This window comes from Camelus bactrianus, chromosome 9 (genome assembly GCF_048773025.1).
Source record: "Camelus bactrianus isolate YW-2024 breed Bactrian camel chromosome 9, ASM4877302v1, whole genome shotgun sequence".
NCBI lineage: Eukaryota > Metazoa > Chordata > Mammalia > Artiodactyla > Camelidae > Camelus > Camelus bactrianus.
In genome coordinates, this window is record NC_133547.1 from 70074136 (window position 1) to 70091297 (window position 17162).

The following is a 17162-nucleotide window of genomic DNA, read 5'->3' on the forward strand; positions in this document are numbered from 1 at the left end:
GGCTGGAAGAGTTGTGATGGGAATCCTGCAGGGGCTGAGCTGAGCCCCCAGGCCTAAGCTCCAGGATCAGGAAGGAAGGGGCCGAGTTCTTCCCCATTCTCTCCATCCAGAGTTCCCACAATCCCTCAGGTACAATTCCAGCTAAGGGGAGTGGGGACTCTGGGCAGGGAAGGTGACTAGGGGGCTGCCTCGTGAGCCCCCTAAGGGGAGGGCTGGGCAGGGAAGATGGGAGGTGGGAAAACCAGGCCATGACTCCTGGATATAGCAGCTTATATCCTCTGGGGAGTATCTGGGGCTGGGGGCCCGGGGACAGGCTGTGTGCCCAGGAAGGGAGGAGGCTGGAACCACAGCAGGGGACTGCAGGCCATCATTGTACCTGATCCTTGGGAAGCGCAGGGGTGGCTCGGGGGGCATCTGGAGCATAATACTGTCAGGAAATGCAGCCCTGGAGGGACACACACCAAGGCCAGGCTGAGCAAACACCTCTCTACTGGCTCAAACTCCATCTTCAGCCATCCTTCCCACCATTTAATCTCTATATGAGACCTGGGGACAGTCAGACCTTGGCTCCAACTGGGCCCTGGGAAGAGAACTACTTCCTGGCTGTATGACCTGGGACAAATCACTTAGCCTCTTACTGGGAGAACATACGTGAATTGCCTTAGTTGGCTGCTCATTGCACAGTAAATGCTCAATTAACCTTGGCTGTTAGTATCATTAATATCATCATCACCAGTGCCCTCACAGATGTCAGCCTCAGTTCCAAGCAAACCTTTAAAAGCTCAGACCCTACAGAAGAGATTATAGGTGAACACTGAGGAGCAAAGAGCGGAGTCTCTGCCCATGTGCTGCACTGAGGCAATCCAGGATGGAATCCTGGAGGAGGTACTCTCTAAAGGGGTCCTGTGCCAAAGGGAGCCAGAAGTTCTGGCCAAAATCAGAGCTACAAGCCAGGCGATCCTCTGGGTTTAGGCTGAAGGGCCCCAGTCTCCCTCATATAGCTCTCTGCTACCCCACCCTTGACCCTGTGTGCCGTCTGCACCAGGCATCCCAGGGTTCTCTTCAGGGAATGCTTGGGAAACAGGGAGGTGATCTGTCCTTTGACCCTCCCTTTTAGGGCTGCATCCCCAGCCAAGGCTGCTGGCTTCCCGTGCCTTCGTGAACTTGTCAAGGTCCCCCAGCAGTTGTGTTGGACTGTCCAGCTGTGGAGGTCAAAGAGGGGATGGTTCTGGCCAAGGGATGGGCTGGGATGGCAATGGGGTCCTACCTCTCCCGGATCGCCTCCTGCTCCTCTGGCTCTGGGGCAAATGTGAGGACCACAGTTTTGTGCAGCAGGCTGCAGAGAGAAGGAGGAGGGAGGAGGCTTATGGGGGTCCTTGCTGCTGTGTGTCATTTTTTAGCTTGGCCTCCAGGGACCTCCAAGGTGCCATCCCCCTGCCTCTAGCTATAGCACTTCCTCTGACTTTGCCCCAACTTCCTCTGAGCTTCTTGGGGGCCTGAAGTCTTTCTACAGCAGAAATTTCACACACATATCAGCCCTCATTTCCTGGAAAGTCTTTGAAAGAAAATATCAGTTCTGCCTTCTCCCTGGTTTGCCTCAGGCTGAAACCCTCTTCTCTCCTTCCTGTTTGTCGTGTACCAGGGGTACCCTCAGCTGAGGGTGCTCATCCCAGGCTGGTGAGGTCACTGCCAGGGCAGGAAGGCAATGAGAGTCCACATGAGGCTGTAACTGGCAGCTGGAGCATCCTAACATTGCCTTTCAAATCAAAAGTTATATAGTCCCCATTACAAAAGTCATACTTCTTCCTTGTGGAGAACTTAGAAAATATAGTAAAGTAAGAAGAAAATAAAGAAAAATCACCCACAATCTCTTCCACATATCCATTACCACTGATAACATTTGGAGTGGGTCTTTCAAGTCTTTTGTTTTCTTAATGCAGTTAATTTTCTTTCTTAAAAAATGGGATTACAATAATAGTTTCCCTTTTAAAAATTGATATTGCAAAGGACAGATGAAACAAGGGTTACAGAATGGTTGTTAATTATTGGTGGGAACTGGGGAGTTCATTGTACCATTCTCCCTACCTTTGAGTATGATTGAAAAGTTTTATTATAAAAATGATGAATTAAAATTTTTATGTTTACTTAATATGCCACAGTCATCCCTTCACACTAAAGCTGCAGCCTTATCATAGTTCTGTCAAGTTCTTCTCTCTGGTAGTTAAATTAGTTTAATATGTCTAATATCCTATTGTTAAACATTTACGTTATTTTCATTTTTCCTATCATAACCAATACCGCAGCTGAATGTGTCTGCACAATCACTAAAGATGACTCCTTTACATAAATTCCTAGAAGTGAATGGAGTGTCATTTGGAATGCCCTAGGGACATTTAGTGAATCATTATAAAGGTCCCCCTTTCCTCCTTTGAGGGGTGTTTAAAACCCTATTCAGTTGAGAGCCCCTATGGGTGGGGACTGGGTCAACATTAATTAACACCTTTCCTCAGCTCCCCAGACTTACAGAAATAAGGTTGGACCCTTTCTTAGGTCGGGTTCCCTTTGAAAGAGTCACTTGGTCACTTGTGTACATGATGTACCGAAGGCCTGCTCTCTGGAGTAACCAGTAAGGGACTGAGGGAAGTAGAACAGACCAGGTCCTCAGCCTGACCCCACAGGGCACCCTGGAGCATGACTAGCACCACAAGTTTGTCCCACCTGAGGCAAGAGGGCCAGAGAGTTATACCTCTGCCTATGTTAGTGGCCCCACCTGGATGGGGGGCAATCAGGAGAGGTGTAACCTCCCAGGCATCACTTATCAGCCCAGGGCATTTCTTCAGAGGAGGGATAAGCTGTGAGCAGCCAACACCTGCAGCATCTGGAGCAGGTGCACCTGGTGCCAAAGGGGCCTGGGAGGGCACTAAAGGCATCCGCTACAGGTCCCAAAGACCTGGGGCCAGAAAGAATTCCAAGGGTTCGGAGAGAATGATAGGAGAGCCAGGAGCTCCGGCTGGAAGTGGGAGTGGGTGATGGTGGTCCACTGGGAGTTCCTACCTGATGTGTAGTTCTGCCAGGGTCTGGCACGTGCTCACTGCACTGAGCACACAGTGCACCCTGGCTGCAGAAAGCCCATTGTCGCTGAGGCTGTGGAGAGGAGGTGAGAGGCCACCATCAGCAGGTGGCTGAAGTCCTCAGCCCCAGACAGCTCCAGCCCTCTCCTCCTGGCCTCAGCAGCTGGCTGGCTGTCACTCCTGGAATGTCCTGGATCCTTAATCAGGGGATTTCAAAGGATTCTGACCCACGTGGATGAGCCAAGAGGCATATGACTCCCTGTCCCACACGGTGACTAAAGCTATCCAGCTGGAGCAGTGAGAACTGACTCACCATTTTTGCCTCTCTGATCCTCAGCTTTCTGGACTGATGATAAAATAACCACCATTTTTAATCCCATTTTACCAATGGGTAAGCTGAGGCCAAAAGACATTGAGTTACTTTCCCAGGGTCACAAAACTACTCAGTTGACAGAGCCAGAATTTAAATCCAAAGCCAAGGCTCTAAACCACTATTAACACAATCTCCACACTCCCTCACCCCAACTCACATTTGATGCTAAGACCCCAACACATCCCACTCAAACTCCAGCACACCATGTAAGACCACAGCACACCTAATAGCCACACTTTCTTTCCATCCCACCACCCCAACAAGCCACTCCTTCACCCCAAAACCATGTCCCCACCCTAACATGCCACTTCCCACTCCAACATCCCAACCAAACACCCCAGCACCCATCCACCCAATACCCTAATGCAACACTGCGCCCCACCCCACCCTGGGGTTGTTATCAGGACAAGCTGGAACACAGGTTACTGATGTCTGGTGAACATGTTCTACGTGTGCAAGGGGTTTTAATAACTGGAACTAAGTGGCTCATGCCAAAGGTAATGGTTATAACCACTCCAGCTGGAGTTGGGAGAAATTAGTGGTGGTCAGTGGAACAGCACTATTTCTGGATGACTTTGAGCCAGAACTATGGTTCTCCTGGGCCCTCCCTGGTACCCAGCAGTTGGGTGGGCAACTCACTCCAGCTTCCTGGTGATGTGCAGCTGGGATGCAGCCTCCACCATCAGTTGACAGCCTTCATCTTCCAGCTGGTTCCCTGAGAGACTGAGATAGAGGGGTGTGATGTCCTGTGTTGCTAGGGTGGGGTTCCCTCTCAACTCCCAGCATTCACACAGTCCCTCATTGACTTTAGTCAAAGCATCATGCCAATAAATGAACCTTAATTATAACAAACGTTGAAAGATTAGGTATTACATGCCTGGCACTGTCCTGGGTGCTTTTACAATTATTGGATATTGAATCCTCATAACAATCCTATGAAGTAGGCACTATTATTATCCTCATTTTACTGATAAGTAAACCGAGGTACAGAGTGGTTAAAACACTTGCTCAAAGTTGGACCTGGGATTTAAACTCAGCCAGCCTGACTTCAAGGCCCCATCCTCAACTGTTTCTTTTTCTTTTTTTTTTTTAAACATATTTTTACTGAAGTACAGTCAGTTTACTTATGCTACAACCTACATAACTGCTCCTTGTGATGAGCTCCATGCTTACAGGGGCATCTGATCTAGTCTGGAGACCAGGGAAGGCTTCTATGATATTTGAGTTACTTGCTAAAAATACTAGGAGTTCAATAGGTAAGAGATGGGAGAGAGATGGGGGAAGGGTGTTCCTTGTAGTAGGAACAGCACAAAGGCCCTGGGGCATAGCACATTTGAGGACCTGAAAGGAAGCCAGCATGTCGGGATTGAAAAGTGATTGTGAGGGTGGGGTCAGAAGGGGCTTGTGGGTTTGAGGGCAGGGTTCTGGATCACACAGGACTTTAGGATCTGGGCTTTATCCTGAGCAGTGGGAAGGAGCGAAGGGGGCAGGCAGCAGTAACATGCAGTTTGCACTCTGCCAGGTGGAAGTGGCCGGGGTGGAAGCAGGGAACCCAGTGAGGAGGCTGACAGGGTCATCCAAGTGAAAGATGCGAGAGGTTTGGACTAAGGAGGTGGATGAAAAGAGGATGGAGCAAAGAGAATGGCTTTGAGAATGGGGTAGGTCGACTCAGGATGGACTGGCTATTGGGGAGGGCAAGGGGACTGAGAGGTGTCTGGTCTGTGTAATGAGGTGGGTGATGGGGCCTTACTGCAGGTGAGAACACCGTGGGGAGGGACGGGCCTTGTAGTGGCAAAGTGGGTGAAAGTATGTGAGTTTGGTAAAAAACCACCTTCTAACCCAGCCTTGGTTCTCCCAATGGGACAAGGTCAAGGCTCAAGCCTTGGGCACCAAGACAGCCCTCACTCTGTCCATCTTGCCCTAGGGTGGGGTGACTCACCTCAAAATACATGATCATATTCCATCACCCCATTTTCACGCCCATCTGATTTCCTGGAATAGTCCTGGCAGGGGTCCGTTCCTAATGATGTAACAGGACTTCCACCAATCCCCAAGCCCCGCTCTCAAAGGCTCTGCCCAGGACCTGGACATCATGGGAATTTCTCCAGCTTAAAAAGAGGTCACCTCGTGCTAGTCTGGGAGGAAGGCTGGGTGAGGGGACCCTGAGGGCTGTGGTTTGGAAGACAGTCCTAGGTGTGGTGAGGTTTCTGCTTTGCAGATCACAATGAGGATCAGGCTAGGAGCCAGACTTTCTGAGCCTGAACCCTGGCCTGGACTCTTCCTAGCTGTGTGACCTTGAGCAGGTTTACCTTTCTATGGCTTAATTTCCTCTCCTATAAATCGTGCATTAAAAAATGTGCATAGTAACAGTACTTATATTGCACAGATGTGAAAATTAAATGAGGATATATGTAAAAGCACCTGGTACAGGACAGGTGCTCATGGTGGCAGCTATTATGATGATCTGCTTCCCTCAAATTCTTAATGAAGCAGCGTGCCCTTCCCCACACCATCCACTCAAAGCTGGGCCTGTTCCTATGCTGCCCTCCCTTCTGTCTCCTGTCCCAGTGACACTGGGATACTCCTGTCCCATGATACTCACTCCACTTCATCCAGGTATGGACCTTCCCGGAGCTGGGCTATGAGCATCTCCACATCATGGACCCTGAGCTGATACTTCTGGAGCCTGCAGTAGGGGTGGGAGCAGACAGACCCAAGGTAAGAAGCTACACTATGCTTCCTCTAGCTCTGAGTGCGGCTGTCAGGAGCTAGGGGACACAGGAAGCCAACAGACCTGGGTCTAACCTTGACCCTGTTTCTTAGTAGCTGGGTGACCCTGGACAAGGCATCTAACCTATCTGAAACTCAGTTTCCTCCTTTAATAAATAGGACTAATAATGTGTTCTTTGCAGGGTTTTCAAAAGATTACAATGAAGTAACGGATATAAAATACCATAGTGGCCAGTACATAGCAAGGGTCTGTTAAATTACAGCTGCTATTTTTGTTGTTATGACAAATGCTCCTTGTTCAGGCCAGGATGGGTTATTCATGTCCTTTCCCTGCCCCTGCTATGCCTCCTTTGGAAAGCGGACCCTCCCCCGATATCCTATCCCTCCCCTCAAGGCAATAGATCCCACTGAAGTACCTGAGTGCCAGGCTTCTCCTCTGAGCCTCTTTCCTCTGTTTGGCATTTTCCTGCAGGTCTGGGTCTCTGGCAAGAACAAATCACACACTGGCCCAGGCTCAGGAGTCCAGGGCCTGATGGACCAAACCTCTTCCCTTGGTTTCTAGGGGCTGAAGACCCTGTAGCACGACCCACAGTAAGTGAGTAACAAAGACTGTTGTTTGAAGGTACTGAAGGTGCTGTTCAGCAAAGCAGCAGGAACAAAAGGTTTGAGGTCACTTGGGACCTTTATTCAAGTTCTGGTTCTGCCGTATATAGCTGTGTGGCCTTGGGCAAGTCACTTCACCCACTGGAGCTTCCATTTGCTCTTTTCTAAAGTGGATGATATCTAACACATAGAGTGATTGAAGGACTGAATGAGATGATACATGGTCAAGTGCCCGCCGTAGGCACAAAATTGAATCTTAGGAAAAAGAACCTGCTATTATCTAAGATGCACTAGTCTCCATTTGTAGAGTTCAGAAGGCCAGGTGCATGGGCTGTATGTGGGTGCAGGCTGTGGGGAAGCCATAGCATCTCCAGGCTCTCCCCAGCTGAGCCAGGGGAGGACTGGGGGCTGCAGGGAAGCTGGGATTTTGTGGGTTTTCACAGACTTCTGGATTGGTGCTGTCCAAAAGAACCCCCTACGATTATGGAAATGTTTTCTATCTGTTTCATCCACGATGGGAGCCACTAGCCACCCAGGGCCACTGAGCACTTGAAATATGGCTAAAATGACTGAAATGTTCATTTGACTTAATTTTAATTAATATAAAATTAAATAGCTGCATGTGGCTAGTAGAAATGTATTGGGCATCACAGCTCTAGACAAACAGAGAGTAAAGACTCTGGTCCTCCAAATCCTTGTATAGGTGAGGAAATTGAGGCTCAGAGCAGGGAAAGGACTTGCACAAGGACATACAACTTCATTTGACTCTGAGTCTCAGCCACGGAGGGGTGTGAGGGGAACACAGTTAGGAAGTTCTTTAATGGGAAGGCAACTTCCCTTTTTTTCTGCCCAGACAGGACTGGCCAAGCTGGAATCCATGCACAGCTGGAATATCCAGCATTTGAGTGCCAACTGGATGCCAGCAGTGTTCTAAGCACTCTCAATATATTAATTCATTTAATTCTCGGAACAGCTTTAAGATGTTGGTACCATAACTGCCTCCTCCCTTTTTTAATTTGGAAGAGTTTTCTCTACATAATAATGCCAATCTCACCATATCTTCATGCCCTCCCTAAGGGTCTGATTCACTCTGAGATCTCTGGGGATGCTCCCTAACCACAGGAATTGGATGTGGTCCAGAGACACTAGGGGAAGCTAAGTCCTTGGCCAACTCCAAGAAGTAAGTCATTTCTCAGGGCAGCAGTGGCAAGAAGAGTTCCCACATTCCAGCTCTTCTTAGTTCTTTTGGCCACTTTTCCCCACAACTGTCTGAGCTCAGATTGCTTCTCAGGATGAGCCCAGACCTACCTGATCCCTCAGTTCTTACCTTTGTAGCTCCGCAGCCGCCTCTGCAGGTGGGACAAGAAAGAAGATGAGGTCCGCCTCCCTGTAGGGTCAGACACCGAGCCATGAAACCCGTACATCACCCCCTCCCCGCGTACCCCCTTGCTGCCCCAAATATCCAGAAAAGTTGATTCTGTAATTGACAGAGAAACAAGAGGACTGACAAAAATGCTTGAAATGAGACATGAAAAATTGTGACTATGTTGTTGCTTGATGAATCCTGAGTGTTTAAAAAAATCAGGAAGACAGATTTTACAAGAAAGATAATAAAATTAGGAATGCTAAGAGTTTTTATAGGAGACACAGTGTTTTAGGATTAAGAGGCATGGAACTTAACCTACCCTATGATCTTAACAGGCAACGCTAGTTCAGCACCACGGAGAGCGACACGCGACTCAGGATTCCTTCGCTCTGCCTATTCTTGCTAGACAGGTTCATTCATTCCCTTATCCATTCATCCGACTATCCACCTACTTTTCCATTCATTCACTATTTATTGAGTACGAGGTGCCAGGCCAGAGGGAGGCTCTGGAGATACCGATGTGAATAAAACAGACTCAGGCAAGCACACGTAGGTCTTACAGACGAGTGGCTTCCTCCTTTTCCCATCCTCCATATTCTCATTCCCTTTCCCAAGACTCTGAAGGCCAGGATCCCACCCCTTTTGCTCACCTGACCTGTAGCATCCTGATGGTAGGGCATGTGACTGCCACCTTTGTCAAGGAGAGTAGGGCTGATACGGAGATATTGTTGCGGCTCAGGCTGCATGATTTGTGGCAAAGGTGTCAGGAGTGAATCCCCCATCCCATCCACCCCAGACTTTCATTGCTTGTCAAGGGAGGAGGGTGACTCAGGCAGAGGCAATGGGAAGACTGCTTACTCAAGCTTCCGGAGCCGAGGCAGGTAAGGAAGTATCTCTATGATGCTCAGCACCTCCCTGTCCTTGAGCTGGTTGTCTTGAAAGCTACAGGAAGATCAAGGCCCAGTCCCTCAGCAGTGGGGTTGGGAGACTTGGGAGCCCCAGTTGGCAGGTGACAGGCATGGCCACCCTCATGCAGGAGACACAAGACAGGGACTCACAACAACATCATGGTATCCAGCAGGCCAAGCTAGGAGGAAAGGCCCTCTGCTGGTCTCACTTCTGTCCCTATTTGGTCCCTTTGGGGGAGTTTCTGCCTGGTGACTCAAGGGATCCACATGATAAACTGTGAAGGCCTCATGAGGTGGGATGAAGGGACCCAGTGCCCTGCTCTCTGGGCTCTGTCTGGGATGTACCAGTGCCCTGAGTTCATTAGGGCCTTTTGGCTCCCAGGTGATGAGCAGACTGGGATGCAGGAGAAGCTGCTTCCAGCCTCCTCTCTGACTCTGATTCACCCAGAGCCCTAGGCCAAGCACTTTCTTTTCTGACTTCACATTCCCCACCTGTCAAATGGGGTCCACACCAGCCCTGCCTGGGTTCCTAGCTGGAAGGAGAGAAGAGCTGAAGAGTGTGAGGGTGCTTGCATGTGATCACTTGCTCAGGACAAAGGTTTAGAAATGTCAAAACTGACTGACATTTATTTTTCTTTGATTATTGAGAATGACCTTTATCTTCTCTCCCATCACCCAGAGTGATCATGAACAGCAGAGGGGACAGAGCAGAGCTCTGGTCCGGCTAATGCACCACTCAACAAGCAGTGCACACTGTGCTAGGCTGAATCTGCTTGGATGCATCTGCCTGGATGGAAGGGTGTCTTTTCTAAATCTCATAAAGGTGCCATACAAGGTAGCAGTGGTCCTGCCAGGGAGCTGCTAAGAAGGATCCCTGGCCCCATCCTTCTCAGGCCATTGATCACAGACACAGGGCAGGAGTATATTTGTGCATATGTGTTTAGACGTGGATATAGATCTAAGTGTGCATGCAAGGGCATGTACGTGGGGCATATACTTAAGTGAGCAGGCACATGCAAGTGTGTGTGCATGAATGTGAAGGTATGTGTGTGTTTCATGCATTTATGTGTACCTACCTGGTACCTGTCTACACACTGCCATCCCTTCTCTCAGGGTCACAGAAAAAGGAGGGGGACCCTCAAAACTCAAGCTCCTTCAAGATGGCCCAAAATGTTAGCACTTCTCTGAGGTCTCTAGGAGTCTTGTGTTTGGATCCAGGCCCACTCAGTTCTCAGACTGATACTTCCCCTCTCTGGGTCTCACTGAAAAAGTACTGGCCAGAATTTGATGGAATATACAGGACCCAGTCCAGACCCCAGGGGGGCCCTGGGACCTGGGCAGTGAATCCTCCCCTCAGCCAGTGAGCCCTCCTGGTGATCACTCACCTGACCTCTTCCAGCTGTGGACAGAGGGGCAAAGTCTGCACCAGGTGGCTGATGCCTCGGGCAGTGATCTTACTTCCTGCTAACCTACAGTGTAAGTAAAGATGGTGAGGATGGGGAATGGGGATGGGTAGACCAGAAATCTGCCCTGTGTAGGGTTGAGGGGAGGGAGGAGAGTTCCAGGCATCCCCAGCTGAGGATTTGTGTTGGTTTCAACCCTTGGCTCACCCCAGCTTCTTCAGGTTCTCCATTGTTGGCAAGCTCCTGGAGAGGGCTTCAGCAAAGGCGTCCCCACACTTCCTGCTCTTAAAGCTGCCACAGGAAGACGTAAAGTGGCAGAAGATCAATTGTAGGCAGGGTTTAGTGGTCATCCCCTCCTCCGACAGATGGAACTTAATACAGTAACAGCAATAGCAGTCGTAATTGTTATAGTAGTAACAAATACATATTATGGCAGACACTAATTGACCACCATAACCCTTTCTCCACTGTAGCTATAACTGGGAGCACGGTTTCCCAGCCAGAGGTGGTGTTTTCCAGCCTCCCCTACAGCTCAGTGTGACCATATGACTATATTCTCACCACTGGAATTCTATTTCCAGGGCTGGGCTTTAACACATTGGGCACATCTGATCCATGCTCTCTTTCCCTTCCCCCAAGCCAGAGCACAGATATTTCCATGTCCTAGCTTTGACCATGCAGATCAAGATGCCCAAGGAGATGATGTAGCAATGGTGGAAGGGACTTGGGTCCCTGAATGATCATGTGGAGCTGAGCTATTCCACTGACCTGGACCACTTACCTCTGAGTCTTCCGTAAGAGTGAAATAGAATTCTATATTATTCAATCTACTGTATTTAGAGGGGGGTGGGATTCTTTGTTACTGCAGCTTAACCTTTCTCTCTAGCTACTACACATGCTGAGCTTTTACTGTGTGCCAAGAACTGTGCTAAGAAGTGTTTTTCATGCATTATTTCATCTCATTCTCACAACAACCCTTTGAAGTAGGTATTACTGATTCATTTTAGGGATGAAGAAACTCAGGCTGAGAGGAGGTTAAATAACTTGTCCAAACCAAACAGGCTCTAGCAGAATTGCTGGTTCACTGGTAGAATTCTCACCTCCCAAACAGGCTCTAGCAGCACAGCCTGGACCAGATGCTCCAGCCCAAGACTGAGAGAAAGAGAGAGAGAAAGAATCTAGGAACCATGACAAGATGGGATCTAACTGGACTCCAGAGTTACTGGCCAGGTACAGAGCTTCCTCACTGTGTCACAGGTTAAGGTGCAGTGGGGGCCTATTTGTTCTGATATTTGAGGTTCTTACTCAGTCTCCCTCAGCAGGAGTCTCCAGACTGGCTGGTTTCCACTCTCCCAAAAGTCCAGATCTCTCCCAGGGATCTCCTCAGGTCCTCCCCCGTGCCCCTGACTTTACTCTCACCTGAGATTCTCTATCTGCCCACAGCCTGCCAGGGCTTCAGGGCAGCGGGGCTCCAGGGGGCAGCCCTCAAACTCCAGGTGGATAGGAGCATGCCTGTGCCCTAGAATGTTGGTCAGGGCAGCCAGGTCGGCGTAGGTCAGCAGGAAGTTGTGGAAGGGCAGCTGATGGGGGAGGCTTTGGGCTGTGAGGCTGGCCAGCTCAGGCTCCTGTGTCTCACCCACACAGTGACACAGCTCTACAACTTTTGGCCCTGTGAGCCTGCGGGTGGCCAACTTCCTCAGTGCCTGCACAACTGCTGCCTGCTTGGTACCCACCCACACCTCGTCCCGCTGTGCCAGGAGGCCAAGGAAGGGACGGCAGGCACAGGACGCCAGACCAGCCAGAAAGGTGAGAAGGTGATCTAAGAGGTCCTGTCTAGCGCTGGTCCGCAGCACCCAGCGAGAACTGAGAGTGACATGCTGGGTGACTGAATCTTTGTCCACCTTGGGGCTGGCCATCAAGTACAGGGCAGCAAAAAATTCCTGCAGGCTGAGGTGGTTGAAGGCATAGCCCGTCTCCTGGTGCCCGGGGCCTGTGCACACACAGAATGAGTTCAGCAGGCCTAGGGCAGCCCCGAAAGCCATCATGGGTGGAGGGATGTCTCCTGCAGAGAAGATAATCTTCCTGGTCTCTAGACCCCTCAGGGCCACCTCCCCGAGGCCCAGCAGGTACTCCACATGCAGGACCCCTTGAGGGCTAAGGGTGAGCACCATCTGCATGTAGTTCTGAGTCACGGTGGGCAGGAGGGCTGCGGACTGGCCTAGAGAGCTGCTTGGGAGCAGACGATAGAGGCAGAGGCAGGTGACTCGGCACAGTGCAGGCACCGCACACATGCTCCAGAGACGTCTGTTTGCCTGCAACTCTGCTAAGGCCGCCTCCTGGGACAGCTGGTCACTGAAGAAGTGCCTCACATACTCCTCCACTCGTGGTGTGTCAAAGCCCCACATGTGGACCGTGACCACCTCCGTGGGCAGGCAGGCAGGCAGCTTCCCTGGACGTGAGGTGGCCATTACCCAGCAGCCAGGCAGGAGGGCCCCACGGCAGAGGCGGGAGAAGAGGGTGAGGGCTGAAACTGGGGCCTCAGGATCGGCAGTCTCCTTGCTGGAGCAGGAGTCGAGGATCTCGTCCAGCCCATCAAAGATCAGCAGGACTCCGTTAGCATTCTCCTGCAGGTACTGGAAGACAGCCTCGGGGCCCGCCTCGGGTCTCAGGTACAGATCAAAAAGGAGCTGGGGCAGTGTCAAAAAGTCTGTGATGAGGTTGAGCTGGCGGAACTCGAAAAGGAACAAGGCCTGGTAGCGGTCCAGCTGACCATCAGCCCACATCTGGCAGAGCTGGTGCACCAGTGTGGTCTTGCCCATACCCGCCTTCCCCAGAAGCACCGTCACTCTCGGGCCCTTGTCGGCCTTGGTATTGAAGAGGTCCCGAATGCTCACGTTGGTGCCATCTTCTGCCTTGGGGTGCCCCATAACAGCCCCCTCCTGAGTGTCAAAAGGCGCTGAGGTCCGGCTCCACTGCAAGATTGGAGGGATGTAGGCTTGGTGGAAGGCCAGTGGCTGCCCCGGCCCCGGAGTCTTGCTGCCATAGCGCTGCTGGGTGGAAGTCCTCAGCAGCTGCAAGTACTTCTTGGCCAACTCTGCAGGGGGCAATAAAATGGCATCAGGGCCGGAGGCCTCCCTGCCCCCCAGTTCCTCTCTCCCCAGTATCAGGTTATTGGGAGCCTGTAGCTGCAGCTATGTATGTATGGGGGAGGGTAGCAAAAGCACATAGGGGCTCTTGTGCCACTCAAATTCCTAGAATTGGTTTTACAGAATCACAGGCTCTGAAAGCCATTTACACATGGAAGCATGAATGAGTAAGTGTGGATCATGCTATATTGGTTTTGCAACAAGGTGAGTGGTGCAAAGTTTTCAATAAGATGGGGGAGGGGAGGGGGAGCCCTTCCTTTGTAATATCTTATCAGAACAATCTTTTATTGTGAAATCTGAGTAACCCACACTCCTCCCCAATATTTCAGTTCTGTGATGCCCAGAGGTAAGCACTAACATCCTGTGGGTTCAGGCACTGACTAATTAGAACTCTGGGAACTGGGCCCCTACAGCACCAGGTGTTGGTATTCATTTCTGGGTCATTTGGGAGACCTTGGGTGGCCCCAGGGAAGGCCCAGGGCCAATGCAGCAGAATACTGGAGATCCCCACTGGGGAGCCTGAGGCAGTGTCCTGTTTTATATAGATGTGAATCCTCTGACCAGCTGTGAATCCTTTGGCTATGCCCAGTGTGGTTGGGTTTCCAGCTAGTGGGACAACTGGTGGAGAATGAGAGAAGTTTCTGTCTCCTCTACACTTCCTGACTTAGCCAGTCCTCAGCAGCTCCTGTCTCCCTAGGGGTCCCCAGGGCTTCTGCTTTGGTATCCAGCTCAGCCCTAAACTAGTCAAGGAGCCCAGTTCTGAGGTCATGCTTGTCACATGCCTGGAGCTCCCTCAACTCTGAGGATGTGGGACTATCCCTGAAAGAGCCTGGCTGATGAAGCTGCCACCTGCTGGGATGCTTTGAGCCCCTTCAGCTGAGCCACCTCTGGAGAAGTCCCTCGTGGCCTGTGGGGAGAGGCACTTCCTTGCCAGATCCAGCTCTTTCCTCTGCCCACCCAGGACCTCCACTCCTTCCCTCCTGGAAGACAAGAGTCATTGGGCTCCTGGAAGCCTGTTAGCAGGGGACAGAGTCCAGGATCTGTGTCCTTGGCCCAAGGAAATCCAATCCCTATGTTCGGGTCCCTCTCCACTTTGGTACCCACCTTGCTGCTGCTTCTTGCACTGCTTTGGGCGAGGTGAGGACCCACAGCTCTGATGAGGCCGCTTGAGGCCTGGAAAGAATGAAGGAAGGAGTAAGAGGTGAGGTTTGGGTGCCTAGGCTGAGGGGGTACCCAGCACCTTCAGGGAGCTCCATTCCACAAACAGGTAGCAGGCAGACAAATATATCCACACTTGGGGACTGAGCAAAGGTAGGCGGCAGACAAAGGCTGCATCAACATCAGCTTGTTTGCAGAGGGGTCCCAGGCCCGAGTGAGAGGGCTGGCAGCTCTGGGCCTGGGGATCTTCCAGTTCAGGAGCAAGGAGCAGGGCCCAAAGCCAGCAGCCTCGAGTGTTAAATGGCTCTGAAAGAACCCAGCTCTGTCAAGGCCACTGCTGGTTGGAAAAGTGGAGCTTCCAACAGGCTTGGCCAGACCTGTGCCCCACCTCCTGTACCAGTGTGTTTTATCACCCTTATTTCACACCTTCCACATTTGCTCACTTCTCTTACTGGTTTCATGGGTGCTTGCCTGCTTGCATGGATTTTCAAGAGTTGCTTTAGTGCCTTTCTGAAGAGGTTGGGGAAGGGAAAAAGGAAGAAGGAGAACAAGAAGGAAGGGGAAACAGAAAAGAGAAGAGGAAGAAAGGAAGAAGGCTATGGAAGAATTTTAAGAAGGACACTCCTACAGCCAGGCACTAGGGATCAATCAAAACAGTGCTTGGCGCAGACTCCTTGCCCTGCCAGGTGTTAAATTTTTAGTTGCTGGTTTGCAGGGAGAGTCAGGGGTCCCAAAGAGGGGCTGGAATCAGTGTGAGAGTATTTCAATATTTTAACAAGGGACTTACTGGCTAAATATCAATCAGACCTGGTCACAGCCATGTGACAATTATGCCAGTTTGGTGATAAGGAACAGAGGGACCAGGTACCAGGCTGAACAGTTTTGATTTGTTGGGGAGCTAGGATTATGGGATGGATGTTTTCTGTTAAAGCTTATTAATGTTATTGCCATGAACAGCTATAAGTAAAAAGTCAATACTTCCATAGAAATATAGGTTCTGAACCTACAGCAAACATTGTGCTCAATGGTAAAAGACTAAAAGCTTTTCCTCTAAGATCAGGAATAAGGCAAGGATGCCTGCATTCACCACTTCTATTCAAGATAGTACTGGCAGTTCTAGCCAGAGCAATTAGACAAGAAAAAGAAATAAAAGGTATCCAAATAGGAAGGGAAAACGTAAAATTTTCTCTGTTTGCAGGTGATAGGACCGTATATGCAGAAAACCCTAAAGACTCTGCCAAAAAGCTGTTAGAATTAATAAATGATCTCAGCAAAGTGGCAGGATACCAAGTCAACACACAAAAGTCAGTTGCATTTCTATACATGAACAATGAACAATCTGAGAAGGAAATTACCAAAACAATTCCACTTACAATAGTATCAAAAAGAATAAAATACTTAGAAACTTAGCCAAAGAGGTGAAAGACTTGTACAATGAAAACAACAAAATTCTGCTGAAAGACATTAAAGACATAAATAAATGAAACACAACCCATGTTTATGGACTGTAAGACTTACTCCTGTTAAAAATGTCAATACTACCCAAAGTGATCTATAGATTCAGTGCAGTTCCTACAAAAATCTCAATGACTTTTTTTTTTTTTTTAGAAATAGAAAAACCTATCCTAAAATTTATATGGAATCTCAAGGGACCCTGAATGGTCAAAACAATCTTGAAAAAGAAGAACAAAACTAGAGGACTTGTACTTCCTGATTTCAAAACTCACCACAAAGTTATAATAATTAAGACAGTGTGGCACTGGCACAAAGACATTAGACCAATGGAATAGACAGAGAGCCCAGAAATAAACCCTCATGTATACAGTCAAATGATTTATGACAAGGGTGCCAAGACCATTCAATGGGAAAGGATAGTCTTTTCAACAAGTGGTGCTGGGATAACTGGATATCCCTATGCAAAAAAAAAAAAAAAAAAATGAAACTGGACCCTTACCTAACACCATATACAAAACTAACTCAAAGTGGACCACAGACCTAAATGTAAGACCCAAAACAGTAAAACTTAGAAGCAAAAATAGGATGAAAGCTTGGGACATTGGATTTGGCATTGATTTCTTGGAGATGACCCCAAAGGTACAGAGATCAAAAGAATAAATAGACAAACTGGGATTCATAAAAATTAAAAAATCTGTACATCAAAAGACCTCATCCCACTCTCCTCATATCTAGAAAAGCACTAAGATCATTAACGGTAAAATCTATTTCAGCCATTATGGAAAGCTGTCTTACAAAACCACATGGCTCTTCACGTCCCACCCAAGGGGGCCCATTCACAGTTATATGTACTGAGTGCTGTATTTAGACCTCCAAAATGTCAGGTATGCCAATGCTTACAGCAAATTCATCACTAAACAGGTCTCTGACTGGTTCTCCAATGCCTTTT

The 17162-nt window shown here is 49.5% G+C and overlaps 1 protein-coding gene across 10 annotated transcripts in view; it reads right to left on the bottom strand.

Moving 5' to 3' along the window:
• NLRC5 (NLR family CARD domain containing 5) overlaps positions 1-17162 on the bottom strand; it is an 80946-nt gene that overhangs the window by 32727 nt on the left and 31057 nt on the right. For 9 of the 10 annotated variants that reach the window (XR_012509275.1, XM_074370697.1, XM_074370696.1 and 6 more), the window contains 13 exons: positions 14705-14773; positions 11874-13548; positions 10662-10745; positions 10437-10520; positions 9002-9085; positions 8794-8883; positions 8105-8164; positions 6591-6656; positions 6047-6130; positions 4084-4167; positions 3055-3144; positions 1268-1336; positions 377-445 (listed from right to left, as the gene is read on the bottom strand). Coding sequence is in view for 9 of the 10 variants with exons in the window: in XM_074370697.1 (XP_074226798.1) it covers positions 377-445; positions 1268-1336; positions 3055-3144; positions 4084-4167; positions 6047-6130; positions 6591-6656; positions 8105-8164; positions 8794-8883; positions 9002-9085; positions 10437-10520; positions 10662-10745; positions 11874-13548; positions 14705-14773 (2608 nt within the window). In the remaining variant the exon portion in view is untranslated. The remainder of the gene's footprint in view (positions 1-376; positions 446-1267; positions 1337-3054; positions 3145-4083; positions 4168-6046; positions 6131-6590; positions 6657-8104; positions 8165-8793; positions 8884-9001; positions 9086-10436; positions 10521-10661; positions 10746-11873; positions 13549-14704; positions 14774-17162) is intronic. The other variant, XM_074370699.1, reaches the window with a different exon arrangement.